This window comes from Dendropsophus ebraccatus, chromosome 14, assembly GCF_027789765.1.
Source record: "Dendropsophus ebraccatus isolate aDenEbr1 chromosome 14, aDenEbr1.pat, whole genome shotgun sequence".
Lineage (NCBI taxonomy): Eukaryota > Metazoa > Chordata > Amphibia > Anura > Hylidae > Dendropsophus > Dendropsophus ebraccatus.
This window is the reverse complement of record NC_091467.1, coordinates 36,291,458-36,306,412: the sequence shown is the minus strand read 5'-3', so window position 1 is coordinate 36,306,412 and position 14,955 is coordinate 36,291,458. Positions and strand designations below refer to the sequence as shown.

Here is a 14,955-nt window from a genome sequence, read left to right as displayed (position 1 = left end):
TCACACAGACCACCCAGCTGTGTCAATCAAGTCCCACAGCTTCTCAGCTTAAAGGACAACTCCCACGAAAAAAACTTTTAGCTTATTTAACACACATTACAAAGTTATATAACTTTGTAATGTGGTTAAATACCCGGTCTGGCCCTCTTTCCCTCACTTTCAGACCCCCCCCCCCCCCGGAAGTTAAAGAATGTGTACATTACCTATTACGATCGTCACAGTCCTCTTCTCCCGGGCGGCATCTAGTGACCACGACATCAGAGCCGGGGGGGCGGTCCGGGTCTTCTTCCTCCTCTGCGTCTTCATAGAGAGTGAATGGGAAGGAAAAGGCTGCTGGTGCACATGCGCACCAGCAGCCTTTTCATTGGCTGGAGCGCATCACATGGCTTCCAGCTTTCTCAGCCCTGATTGGCTGAGGTTGCTGGATGCGTAAGCACACTGGCAACCTTTTCCATCCCCAGGACCCGGAAGTCAGAGACATCGCTGGAGGGCGGACGGCGGTGACGGTGAGGCGGACGGCGGGCTAATGGAGTGGCGAGTCTGTGGAGTCTGTGTGTGTCTGTGTTTTTTTTTTTGGGGGGGGGGGGGTCCCGTTGGAGCTGTCCTTTAACTCCTGCATTGCCAGGAAGCTGAGAAGCAAGCGGGTGCGTCAAACAAAAGCAAAACAGACCCAGTTCACACCAGGTTACTGCACAATCCTGACAACATATAAGTACATCCGTTTCATAACACCCCACACCTTAACCCCTTCCGCATCTGTGGCAGTGATCATTTTCCCTCCTGTTTATCCTGTACAAGAATTTAGAAGTAAGGCTGGGTTCACACTGCATTTTTGCAATCCATTTTTTGCAAAAAAAAACCTGATGTATTTGTGTGCATCTGTTTTGATCAGTTTTTCCATTGACTTCCATTATAGAAATAAAAAAAGGATCAAAACGGATCCGTTTTTTTAAATGGACACAAAAATTTTGTAAATCTCATTTTTGTATCCGTTAGAAAAAAAGGAATCATTTTGATCCATTTTTTTTTATAATGGAAGTCAGTGGAAAAACTGATCAAAACAGATGCACACAAATGCATCTGTTTTTTTTGCAAAAAATGGATTGCAAAAACGTAGTGTGAACCCAGCCTAAAATATATGCAATGTAATATATTGAAATGGACCAATTGACACATTGTTTATTTAATTGTAACTTCATAAACACCTATGGGAGATGGAGTGGCCATCTTAGTCTCCTGACCTCACTACCACTGAGTCTGGGGAGATCTCAAGTGCACAGGTCATGCAAAACAGCCCAGGAATTTACAGGAATCTGAGGCTTTTTGCCAAGAAGAATGGGCAGCTTTACCATCTGAGAAAATAAAGAGTCTCATCCACAACTACCACAAAAGACTTCAAGCTGTCATTGATGTTAGAGGGGACCATGCACGGTATTATGAACTGGGGTATGTAAACTTTTGATCAGGGTCATTTGAATGTTTTTGGTTGTCATTATGATTTAAAAAAGAAAAAACACAATAGTTTGACAATAAATGGCTTCACCCAACCACTAACCATGAGCGGAAAAAAAAGTTTTTGTGTTATCATTCATATTCTCTGAAAAAAGGACAAGATATTAAAAATTCTGCCGGGGTATGTAAACTTTTGAGCACAACTGTAAGTCCAGAAAAGTATGGATGCAGTGAGCACTGATGGAAGGACAAAGGTTTGGACACAGTTTGGTTTTAGTTAATTGAAAGATATATGTGTTGACACCAAACACCACTAAACAACTAGCTTTGCCCCTAGCAGGAGTATCTTCAGGTGCAGGCAAATGGCCATTTGCCATTAGCAGCTGATAGTATGGTTGGGTTTTACGTTTTCTTCACATATTTACTTTCTATTTTATTACAAGTATAAATAAAAGGCCAGGAGAGGGACAGCAACTAGTCATTTGGGTGGAGAGCTGCCCGTGACTAGTTTCCCAGTGTAAAGCTACTGCTGCAAATATGGCTGGTAGCCTCGGGGATCTGCACAGTAGATCTTTACTGTGCAGCTGGGAACCATATCAGCACAATCGTGTTGTTTGGTCCCCTTTAATGACAAATTACAGGTATACCCGTCATGCTGTTGTACCTGGCCCTCTCTGTTCCTGGACCGCCGCTAATAGCTGGCTTGTCGGCTATTCAACCAATTAAAGAAAACTAACAAAGAAAACAAGAAAACTAACAGCAGCATTTAAATGCCACAATGTGATCACAGGGGGTGATCTGTACTGATCAGTTTGCAAGAGAATGGCACAAGGCTGTGTCTGAAGAGGAGGGCGGCACAGCCTGAGGCAAGAGATGCCCTCTGCAGCTGGCGTCACACAGAATGGTGGCGGTGGAGTGCAGCCGTGGTATGAAATCAGACTTCTAGCAGCTAAACTCCACTCAAAGTAAGCTTTGCCAGAGTACCCCTTTAATACAACACTCCACTCCAAAACACCTTCCAGTAAGACACCAGTCACACTTGTCAGGATAAAATATTACCTTAATTTAAAAGCATGCAGCGTGTTTTGAAACCGTACCAGTTTCTTTGTCAAGTGTAATATGAAAAAAGAAACCAGAATGTTTTTTTGCTTTAAAATAAAAAAGTAATGTTTTATCCTGTGTGAACTGCGCTTTACCAGATCTGTGTTGTCCCATCGAGGATACATACTGTAGGATAGGCTGCAGTCCTCTTATCATTCAAACGCTGTGGAGAGTCGTTCCTTGCCTTTGCATAACCACCCAAGGAGAGCCCCCCCTATTTGCCCTCGCCCTCTGGTCCATTGTGCTTTTGTAAGTCTGCACCATTGCAGCAATGTCTTTTTTTTCTTTTCTATCACAGAGACTTGTAAGTAAAGCTGCTGTAGAAATGTTATCTCATTCATAATATGAAGGGTGATAGATTCTCTATAAATGCAGTGACTCAAAGTGACATCTTCTCTGATTATATACACCGGCCCAGACAAACAATTAATCCTGATGATGAATGTGGTAACCATAAATGTACTTACAGGGGGGAATAAGGCTCCTGTCACACACAGCAGTTTTTAGACCAAAATTATGGGCCATTAGCGATGTCCATGCAACCCTTGCCTAGTGTCAAATAACAAAGGTTCATACATACCTGACCACGCTCCGGGTGCTTCTTCCTGCTCCCTGGTACCTTCCTGTATTCTGTCCGGTACCACAGCCTCACTAGTACTGCAGAGCTGGCTTCTGAAGTGACAGGCCTCTCAGCCTATCACTGGCGGCTAATGATTGGCTGAGCGGCTTGTCACTTCAGAGGCCAGCTCTGCCGTTCCACCAGCGGCTGCGGACAGCTGGCAGGAGACATATGCATATGCATAATGCTGCATTTACACAGAAAGATTATCGTGCGAATTTGCACAATAACGATCAAATTCTAACAGTAATCGTACGTGTAAACGCAGCAAACAATCAAGCGACGAGCGAGAAATTCGCAGATCGTTCCTTGTTCACCGATTTTACCTATGTGCGAGATAGGCTTAAGCGATCGCAAAACGATTTTTCTGTACAATATATCGTTCCGTCTAAACGCTTATTGTTCTAAAAAAAAAAATTTCTTTCGATATCGTTAATCGTATGATTGGGCGAATTATCACTCTGTGTAAATGCAGCATTACACTGATCTATAAAAGCAAATGAATAATTGGTTATAATAGCCCCTGTGATGTCGAGAATACATGTGGGGGGATATAGGAGAGTCATCCTGATATGTGAGCTGTGGTCATCTTGGGATCCAAGAGCATGTCAATTGGTCATCCATGCAACTACGATTTTTCTGTACGATATATCGTTCTGTCTAAACGCTGATTGTTCTAAAAAAAAAAAAAGTTCTTTTGATATCGTTAATCGTATGATTGGGCGAATTATCACTCCGTGTAAACACAGCATTACACTGATCTATAAAAGCGAATGAATAATTGGTTATAATAGCCCCTGTGATGTCGAGAATACATGTGGGGGGATATAGGAGAGTCATCCTGATATGTGAGCTGTGGTCATCTTGGGATCCAAGAGCATGTCAATTGGTCATCCATGCAACTACGATTTTTCTGTACGATATATCGTTCTGTCTAAACGCTGATTGTTCTAAAAAAAAAAAAGTTTTTTCGATAACGTTAATCGTATGATTGGGCGAATTATCACTCCGTGTAAACACAGCATTACACTGATCTATAAAAGCGAATGAATAATTGGTTATAATAGCCCCTGTGATGTCGAGAATACATGTGGGGGGATATAGGAGAGTCATCCTGATATGTGAGCTGTGGTCATCTTGGGATCCAAGAGCATGTCAATTGGTCATCCATGCAACTACATAAATCCACACTAATGATCCACAACTAAATTTAACCTGAGGGAATTGTTAGGCAGGGACATCACAAATATGGGTTAATTAAAGAGACAGTGGCACAAACTGTAATTCGAGAGAAAGGGGTAAGGTGGAAAGGAATGGGGGGGGGCAGAGGCCAACGGATCCCCATGTACAGTACACCAAACTGGTAAAAGATTGTGACTCTGTCTATACATCAGTGGGCAAGTCATTACCTAGTTCACCCTACATATAACTGCAGTACTGGCAGATGATCTTCATTTATGCTGAATTTGGATGCAGGTGCACCCGTGTGCGCCCACATCCGAATTCACTGATGCACACAATGGAGCGTGTTGAGGTGGATTTCTGTGAATTGCTAAACCATCTTCCACAACCTTTGGTTGTGTGAGCAAGATCACAAGCAGTGGTATATAATTTTTGGTCACAACACATCCCAGAATTTTTTTAATAAAATGATCAAAAAGCCACATTTATGTAAATGGCATACTAATACAAAGTACAGATCACAGGGCAAAAAATGAGCCCTTCACAGTTCCTTAGTCGGAAAAATATATAGGGATCAGAACTTAGTATTAGGGATGAGCAAAATTTTGAAAAGTTCGGTTTGGTTCGACCTGGCGAACTTTCGTGAATTTCGCATTCGTACAAACCGAACCTAAAACGAACCTTGCTATAACGGCTGAATAATTGCAGCTTCAATAGTGAGAGTCTGATAGGGTATAGCTTTGTTTAGTTGCAGTTGCTATTACAATGAAAAAAGTGGAAAAAATCAGAGTGCAAAAATAGTGAAAAAAAATTAGCCAAGGTGTAAGTGATTACACGGGACATAGGACACAAAGTTCCTTGGACCCAGTAGGGTGGAAAACAGACATTTGACAGTGGAACCAGCAGCAGTAATAGTACTGTATTAGACCCAGTATGGTTGAGAACAGACAATTGACGGAGGAGGAGGAGGCAGTAGTACTTGATTGCGCCCAGCCCAGTATGTTTGAAAAGAGACTATTGGAGGAGGCGGCACAACTTGATTGCACCCAGCCCAGTATGATTGAGAACAGACTATTGGAGGAGGCGGCACCACTTGATTGCACCTAGCCCAGTATGGTTTAAAAGAGACTATTGGAGGAGGCGGCACCACTTGATTGCACCCAGCCCAGTATGGTTGAGAACAGACTATTTGAGGAGGAGGAGGAGGCAGTACCTGATTGTACCCAGGCCAGTATGGTTGAGAACAGACTATTTGAGGAGGAGGCAGTACCTGATTGTACCCAGGCCAGTATGGTTGAGAACAGACAATTGACGGAGGAGGATGTTCAGCCTTGGAGTGGTGGCCTGGAAATCCTCGCTGATGATGTTGTTCAGCGCACTTTCCAGAACACGGATGAGTGGCATGATGTTGTTGATCCCATAGTCATGCCTGCTCACAAACAGAGTCGCGTCCTCAAAAGGTATCAACAATTGGCAGGACATGTTCGCAGAAACCTGTGCACTATGAGGTTTATCACATGTGCCATACAAGGTGTATGATTCAGCCCTCCTTGCTGCACTGCAGAGAAAAGGTTCCTCCCTTTGTGGGCTACAACACTTCCCACCGTTAGTTGACCTTGGGTCAGCCATTCATATATCTCCTACCTGATGGTCCAGAGGAGCTCCTGCCCACTGTAACTCTGTTCACCCAGGCTCACAAAATGGAGGACAGCCTGAGAGCGCCGGGTCTGACATTGATGGTAAGACACCGGGGCAGATTGGACTGCAGTCAAAGCGGTGGATGGTTGCAAGCTGGTGGAGGCAGAACTTTTGCAGAACTGGCCCCCTAAAGCACCAGGGAGGTGACAGTGGCAAGAATGGGCTAACTTTCTGATGGTCTTCTGGGGGAATGTTAACCCAATGGGCAGTAACAGACATGTACTGCCCTTGCTCATAATTAAAGGACCAGACATTAGCACTGGGGTGCACGGTCTTGGACACCAAGAATCCCAATGAGTCGCCAACATTTTTCTACACAACTGTGTATGGGACAGCAGTGATGGGAAAGCCGATGGGACTTTTTTTGGACTGTTTTTTTTTTTTCTTTTTGCGGCTAAACAGGGTTTTCCTATTTTTGAACCTTTATTGTAAAGATAAGAACTGAGATTTTGACCTTATAAAGTAGACCAGCATGAACACTGAAGTTGATTTCATGTGTCACATTACATTTTTGATTAGGCAGCACCCAGGTATATCTGAGGAGACTAATTTAAGGTCTCACCCTAACAGGGGTGACGGCACACATCTTGATATTCACAGAAAACCAGGATACAAGGGATTATAGGAGTAATTGTCTATTCTTGTCTATTCTGTGATTTTATTTGTTATTGTTATTTTAACCAGATTCTTTACGAACTTTCTCAAAGTTCGGTTTGGTGACAAACCGAACTTTTTACAAATTTCTTAAAGAATCTGGTTCGTTACGGTTCGGTTCGCTCATCCCTACTTAGTATCATTGGAATCATATTGATCCGTACAATGAATTAAGCATGTCAGTTTGCTGCATAAATTAGTATAATTGGATATTTTTAACATTTAAAAAGACAAACATTTTTCTGGCTTTGTAATACATTAAAGGGGTATTCTCATCTTAAAGCGACTCTGTGCCCACAATCTGACCCCCCAAACCGCTTGTACCTTCAGATAGCTGCTTTTAATCCAAGATCTTTTCTGGGGTCCGTTCGGCAGGTGATGCAGTTATTGTCATAAAAACAACTTTTAATCCTTCAGCGCTGTGTCTAACGGCCGGCGCTTACATTTGTATATGCATTAGGCTGGCACACCCTCTCTGTCCTTCCTCCCCACCCTCCTCATCATTAGGAAAGCTCCAGGCAGATTGCTTCCTACTTGTCTGCTGTGTTGGCCCGACACATGGGCTGGATCGTTAATACACCTGTGCAAAGCTCAAACAGCAGTAAATGTTCCTGGATCATTCCTAATGCTGAGGAGGGTGGGGAGGAAGGACGGAGAGGTGGTGCCAGCCTAATGCATATACAAATGTAAGCCCTGGCCGTTAGACACAGTGCTTCAGGATTAAAAGTTGTTTTTATGACAATAACTGCATCCCCTGCCGAACGGACCCCAGGATAGATCTTGGATTAAAAGCAGCTATCTGAAGGTACAAGTTGTTTGGGGGGGTCAGATTTTGGGTACAGAGTCGCTTTAACTTGTATAGTTATACTTGTAGAACTTGCCACGTTAAATATTTTTCCAAATAAAGTTTTTAAGCAACTTAGATCCTACAGGTTTAACTATATTAGTTAAGATGGGATAAATAAATTTTTCCCCTATCCACAGGTCCACAGGATAGGGGAAAAGTAGGAAATTGTGGGGGGTCCAACCACTGAACCCGGCGACGATCTCTGTATTGGACCCCCTCACTTCTGTTATGAATAAAACCCCGGGTTGGCACGTGACCCGCGTCTCTATTCATTCTTATGGAGAGACGGAAAGAGCCGTAAGTTCTCATAGTCAGTACGATAGAAGAACACTATAGGTCTTAGGAGGTAAGGAGGAGGAGGAAAACAAGCAAAAAAAAAAAAAAAAAGGAACTGCGGTTGTTAGAAGGAGTTAAAAGGAAAACTAACAGCTGGTTAGAGGGCTCTAACCTGCTGTATGTTCCTATAGCGCATGGAATGCTGAGCATTAAGAGGCCTTTTTTTTTTTTACTTTCTAAACTTTACTAGTAGGATCGGTACACTGTGGGAGGTAATTCTGACCCCAGTGCATGAAACTTCCTAATTTACATATTAAAGTCTTCCAGTACTTATCAGCCACTGTATGCCCTGCAGGAAGTGGTGAATTCCAGTCTGACACAGTGCTCTCTGCTGCCACATCTGTCCATGATAGGAACTGTCCAGAGCAGCAGCAAATTCATATAGAAAACCTCTATTGCTTTGGACAGTTCCTGACATGGATAGAGGTGGCAGCAGGGAACACCACATCAGACTAGAAAGAAAACACCACTTCCTGTAGGACATACAGCAGCTGATATTTACTGGAAGAATTTTTCCACCAGAGTACCCATTTAATGACTTTAACGAATACCTGTCACAAAAGTTGATCTCTCCTTATTGGCATGCAGACACAGCTTCTGCCTGGAAATTTGGCTGCTATGTATACGTCCTATGCTGGCTGAGTTCTTCGTACAAGCCGTATTGGTTAGAATACCACTCTAACTCTGCCGGCATAGGATGTATCCAAGGAATTTGCACCTCTGGCATCAGCTGCGTCTGCATGCTGATTGGGAGGGAACGCCGTTGTGACAGGCATCCTACAATGCTTTAATGTCATACATCAGGGTGACAAGTGTAATGAGTATGAATAGCCTTCAAATATACAGTACGTTACCATGATGACATCAGCTACATGTTCAAAAGGTCATAATGTACACACTTGTTATGCACAACATAATAAAAAAATGATGATGATTAGTATTCCTCTGGCACTTAAGATTAATGTGTACTTGTAAATGAAATGATACAAGCAATGGTGTGAATATAATGAGTCAACCTGACGCAGCTGTCTGAGGCATAAATACTTGAAAGATTATAACCTTTCTGTGAAGTATCTGCTAGTTGTACCTTTAAATGCATCTTATATTGCTTAAAAGACATCTATCCGATGCCCTAAGAATAGCATAAACCTGGTGACAAGGACCCTGATTCATTCACTGTCATGGTTTTCTCATCCAATGCTGTATTGTCTGTGATGTTGTCTAAATTAAAGAGGATGTACCACCAGGTACATCCTATTTAATCTGAACCCACCCTCTAAAGGAGCCGCGTCATAGAGGGGAGGGAATTCCCTCCCACTGGGGGCAGCCCGGCCGGCCTCCAGTGCTTGAGCACCGGTCGGTAACGGTGCATAGAACGTGCACGGGAACCGGGCCGCGGTCCGAAAAACGCACCGCGGCACTGGTTTCCCTGTGATGGCGCTGTTTGATCCGTGGGTTCAGATTAAAGAGGATGTACCTGGTGGTACATCCTCTTTAAGTTTAGAGGGGTATTCCAACAATAAATTTTTTTAAATCAAATTGTGCAATAAAGTTATAAAGATTTGTAATAATTTCTATTAAAAAATTAAGTATCCTATTACCTACCCTGTTTACCTAAAAAATAACCTAGTAAAGGTCTTGCTAAATTGTTAAACATAAGGCCTCCCCCTTGTCGCCTGCCGCCACCCCCGTTGTCCCTTGTAGAGCTGAACACAGTCTGTCGCCTGCTGCCATACCGTACGCTGTCCCTTCTGTGCTGTACGAGTGTGCTGTAGTGAGCTCCCCCTCGTGGCCGGAAGCATTCATGAGTATCAATGAGTTGCCACTCTGCATCCCCAATCTGCCGATGGTTAGATTTTCATCTATGCACAGTACAACATACCTGACAAGCGAGGACAGTGTGGGCAAGGAGGGCATTTATCTAAGATTCACCAACAATAATACTAAAACCAAAAATGTACAGCCAGGATGGATGTATCTGTCCATAGAACATCTATAAGCCATACAACTTCACAGAGTGTGGATTTATAGAAGTGTGGCCAGAAAAAGGCCATTGTTTGAAGAGAAAATCCACTTGGAGTCTGCCAAACAGAATGCAGCAGATACCCAAACACATGGATGAAGATCCTCCATTCAGTAAGACTAAAAGTGTTTGGCCATCCTGGGAATCGATATGTGTAACCATAAACTTCACATCACTGACAGAGACGGGAAAAGGGGGCAGAATTAAAGGACAGACGGATAGCAACAGTGTCGGATTGGGGTACCTGGGGCCCACCAGAGGAAATGATCCTTGGGGCCCACCAATATAGAACCAGTGAGACACGACATGCTGACCCTGTCCTTTCCTGGATTCATCTGTATCTGTGACAAATCTCAGAATACCCTACATTTATACAGCTCTCAGGGTATGCTGGGAGTTGTAGTCTCTGAGTGGACAACCCTGCCACCCGGCAGTCAGTGCGCCGTATCAGCGTGGGGACCGGGGCCTACCGGAGGATCCTCCCGTCCTCTGGTGGCCCAGTCCGATGCTGGATAGCAATAAATACAGGACTATTCTTTGGGAAAACCTGTTTCAGTCAGCCAGAGACTTGAGACTTAGACAAAGGTTCATCTTCCAGCAAAACAATGGCCCTAAACATACTTCTACCTGGCGATATATCATTTGGTCCTTGGATGCAGCTCAAGCAGCTGGGTTAGTGCCCAGCAAACCAGTGCAAGTACTGGGGTCCCCTGCTCCAGGGGTGTCCACTTAACTGCTGTGTCCTTTGCCTAGCCCTTTAACTGTAAGTGCTCATACTGAGGGTGATCTGAAGGTGCTATTACACAGGCTGATGGCAGCCCGATCAATACTGCTAGATCGGTGCTTATTTACTGGGCCTATTACAAGGTTTGTAAATTGTTTAGCAAGGGCTGCGCAGATATTGTGAGTGATGTCCATGCAGCCTTCCCCTAAACAGTTTTTACATTACCTATCAACATTTTGGGTCTCCTCCTGCACTCTGCATGTTTCCTCCCTGGTCCCACGCGCTGCAGCTTCAGAGCAGCCCGTCACTGGCTGGGACCGCCATAGCCAGTGATTGGCTGAGTGACCTGTCAGCTGGCCGCTCTGAAGCTGCAGCATGCAGGATTAGGGAGGAAGCATGCAGAACGCAGGAGGAGACTAGGAACGTGGATAGGTAATGTAAACTGTTGAATCGTCAGCCGCTGGCTGTGCATTGCTATTACACATAACAATGCGTGGTTGTAGCCTGATTTTAGGTCAGGGCCTACAGAAACGATCAGCCAATGGTCGTTGTCTCTATCACACAGGGAGATAATCGGCCGAATCAGGCCGATTCAGCCAATTATTGCTCCTTATTAGGGCCCTTATAGTTAAATGCGACACTCTGACAGGGGCAAAAGTTAAAGGGAACCTGTCACCCCGCGTGCCAGGGTGACAGGCTCCCGGCCCCCCGCTGGAGCACCCTATACTCACCTGATCCCGCCGGGTCCCGCTTCTGGAGGTGGTCAGGTGACTGAGATATGAGCTCCCGAAGCCCGGCACGCGCGCTACTCAGATGAGTCCAACACTCATAGAGAATGACGGAGTGTCGGACTCGCCTGTCATTCTCTATGAGCGCACACCGGGCTTCGGGCGCTCATACCTCAGACACCCGACCACCTCCAGAAGCGGGAACCGGCGGGATCAGGTAAGTATAGGGTGCCCCAGCGGGGGGGTCGGGAGCCTGTCACCCCGGCACGGGGGTCACAGGTCCTCTTTAAATGAGGATACTACCTACTGAGGCCATCCCGCACAGATAGGCCTAGCATATTTCCAAAAAGGGCCTAACTACTATATAGGGGCACAGATGATACCTAACTACTATTTAGTAACACTGAGGATACAGTGGCAAAAAAAGATATTTGATACAGTGACGATTTTCCAAGTTTTCCTACCTACAAAGAATAGTAACATAGTAACATAGTTAATAAGGTTGAAAAAAAACCATTTTATTGATCCAGAGGAAAGCAAGAACCCCTAAGAGGCAGATGTCAATGGCGTGAAAAATTCCTTCTTAACTCCAAAACGGCAATCAGAATATTCCCTGGATTAATGTCCTATCACATTAAATCTAGTGCCCATAACTTGTAATATTATATTTTTCAAGAAAAGCATCCAGGCCTCCCTTGAACTTCTTTAATGAATTAACCATGACAACATCATGTGGCAGAGAGTTCCACAGTCTCACTGCTCTTACAGTAAAGACAGTGTAGACATAGCGGATGCCCCCTTGTCACCCGTTCCAGTTTAGCATCTCTTAGAAACCCCTCAAATATTTTACCCACAACAAATGTTAGACTTACAGGCCTTTAGTTTCCAGGATCACTCTTTGACCTTTTTTTGAATATTGGTACCACATTAGCTATGCGCCAGTCATGTCCCTACCATTATAGAATCTTTAAATATTAGGAATAAGGGTCTCTCTTACACAGTGCTTTATTCCTGCAAAACTCTTGGATGCATGCCTTCTGGGCCTGGTGACAGTTGAAGAATACCTATGATAAAACTTACAGACATCTCCATTCTTTGTAGGTGGGAAAACTTGCAAAATCAGCAGTTTATCAAATACTTATTTTCTTATTGTATGTAACTACTATATGGGGACACAGAGGAGACCTAATTACTATATGGGAATACAGAGGGGACCTTACTACTATATGGGGCAAATGTATACCTAACTACTATATGGTGGCACAGAGAGGGTTAAAGCTATGTGCTGGAACAAGAGACCTAAAATGATTGACTGAAAGATTCTGCAGAGAATAGTCATGGCTCGTGCCAGATGGAAAAGAAAAAAAAAGTAAAGACATCACCTGTGAGTCACTGGATATGAGAGCACAGTCATTTGTACAGTGTATCACTGGTATCTACCAATATATGGCCATTGTTTAGGGGAATATTGGTCTTAGTATAGTCTAGTATTTTATTTAGTATCTAACTCTATATGGTTACTATATGTAATCACTTATATGGTGTACAAATCCTATGTAGTGCTGGTGCCTATCATTATATAGTCACTGTGTGTAAACACATACACAGTGTACAGATCATGTGTAGTACTGGTATCTACTTCTATATAGTCACTGTGTGATTACTTTTACAGTGTACAGATTCTGTCTAGTGCTTGTATCTACCCCTATATTGTCATTGTGAGTAATCACTTATAGGTTAGACAAAGTCTCTGAAGGACTGGTATGTATATGTGGGTAATGTTGATTTTTCGGCCACATCTTTGTATAGTGGTTTTATTTAGTAACAGTATAAGGATATTATTCAGTTAATATTTACTGGTAGTTTTCTCGGTTTGGCTGTATTATTTAGGCCCTATATATCCTCAACAATGCTAGTCTTTGAATAATGACTGACTACATGATATAGAATGTTAAAACTTTGGGTCCCACTTTTAATTTTGCCCAGGGATACATTTAGCTTAAAATCAACCCTGGTCTTAAAAGTGTGGGGGCACCACATCAAGTAAACTCTACTGAGAATTGTCTTTAGTAGTGTTGTCATGGATGAAGCTCACTTGCCCTCTTATAGAGTATGGCCAATCATCCCAAAAAAGAAGACCACAAAATTTCTGATCCGCTATAAGATTGAAATTACATACACCAATACATACACCCCCCCCCCCCCCAATAAAAACCACCTACTTTTGTAGACAACTTTATCATATTCTCCTATTGCTGGATCTACCACAGCTGGTATCTAGGACTAACATGGCTACCATATGTTAAAGAAATAAGTGTAGACATTTTTATACAAAATGGATGGAGTCTGTCGTACATATTGTCTTACCATTGGTAGAAGAGAGAACAACCATGGGGGGGGGGGGGGTGAACCTTATATAGTGTCAATATAATGTTCCATCTGCCTTATAAGACTTGGGGCAATAAATTCTCCTATATTTTATGCTGTCTTTATAGACATAACAAAATTTAAGTCTTAAATGTAAAAAAAGATAAACAATTGAGATTGAGATTGAGTGAGACTGTATAAATATGTTTACCAAAAAAGAGTATCACTATCTGATATGTATTGTTAGAAGCCACTTAGAGATAGACAATAAAATGGCATCAGTGCAGAAGAGCTATGTAAACATACCAAAATAGTAATGCCACATGACAGTACTATAAGAACAATTAGAAAAATTGTGATGACTAATGTGAGCCCAGAAAGAGGCAACAGCTGTCATCTGGGGGTATCCAGCCTGCTAGTTCACTGACATTGTTTGTATGTTAAAATCTGTATGGATAGTATAAAAATACAGAAGAATGTGCAGATTTAGAGCATGCCATCTGTTGTTTTTTGCTAAAATATGAAAATACAATGCAAAATTGAAAATTGTCAATCTGCAAAACACTAAAGTTATGGATTTGTAATGCAATAGTAAAGCACAGCTCTATGGAACACACAGGAGCATACCTAGTCAAGGGTGAATAGATCATGTGGATATCACTCTGAATATGGCCATAAAATAACATATTATAAGCTGTAAGCAAAGAACAGATGATTCCAGGTGTTGCAGCCAGAAAGCCTTAGATGAACTTTCAGTTCTATGTCAGGGAATTACAGATACTGCTATAACCATATACATTGACTGAATGACTGCCTTTATGTGGAGTGATTTGACTAATAGGGGAAAACAGGAAAGGTGATATCAAATTCCCAGTGGCTGCTTCCCCTGGCTGTGCCCAAAGAACCTGAGCAACATTAACAAGCAATTGTATTGCTATATAACCTATTCCTATATATGCAGCTGAAAGTTCACTAAAGGTAAGCCTATAGTTGTTTGTGGACTTTGTGCATTGTGACTTGTGGAGATAATGTTATACAGTCCTATATGAAGGAACACATCATCATATCATTGCAATGCTCTGCTGTATCTGTATATAGCAAAACAACAGGCAATAAGCTACTCACATACACACCATCACAGATGCAATGACTATCTGAAAACATCTGTCTGGAAAAGGTTCAAATGAGGGAAAAGACATGGGGAAAGAATGCACAAACCCTGAG

General features: G+C 42.9%; 1 protein-coding gene across 1 annotated transcript in view; it reads left to right on the top strand.

Moving 5' to 3' along the window:
* Window positions 1–11,471: 11,471 nt before the first annotated feature.
* Window positions 11,472–14,955, top strand: part of GRIN2C (glutamate ionotropic receptor NMDA type subunit 2C) — a 33,794-nt gene continuing 30,310 nt past the window's right edge. Inside the window, exons 1-2 of the mRNA XM_069951865.1 lie at window positions 11,472–11,581; window positions 12,466–12,515. Coding sequence (XP_069807966.1) covers window positions 11,472–11,581; window positions 12,466–12,515 — 160 coding nt within the window. The remainder of the gene's footprint in view (window positions 11,582–12,465; window positions 12,516–14,955) is intronic.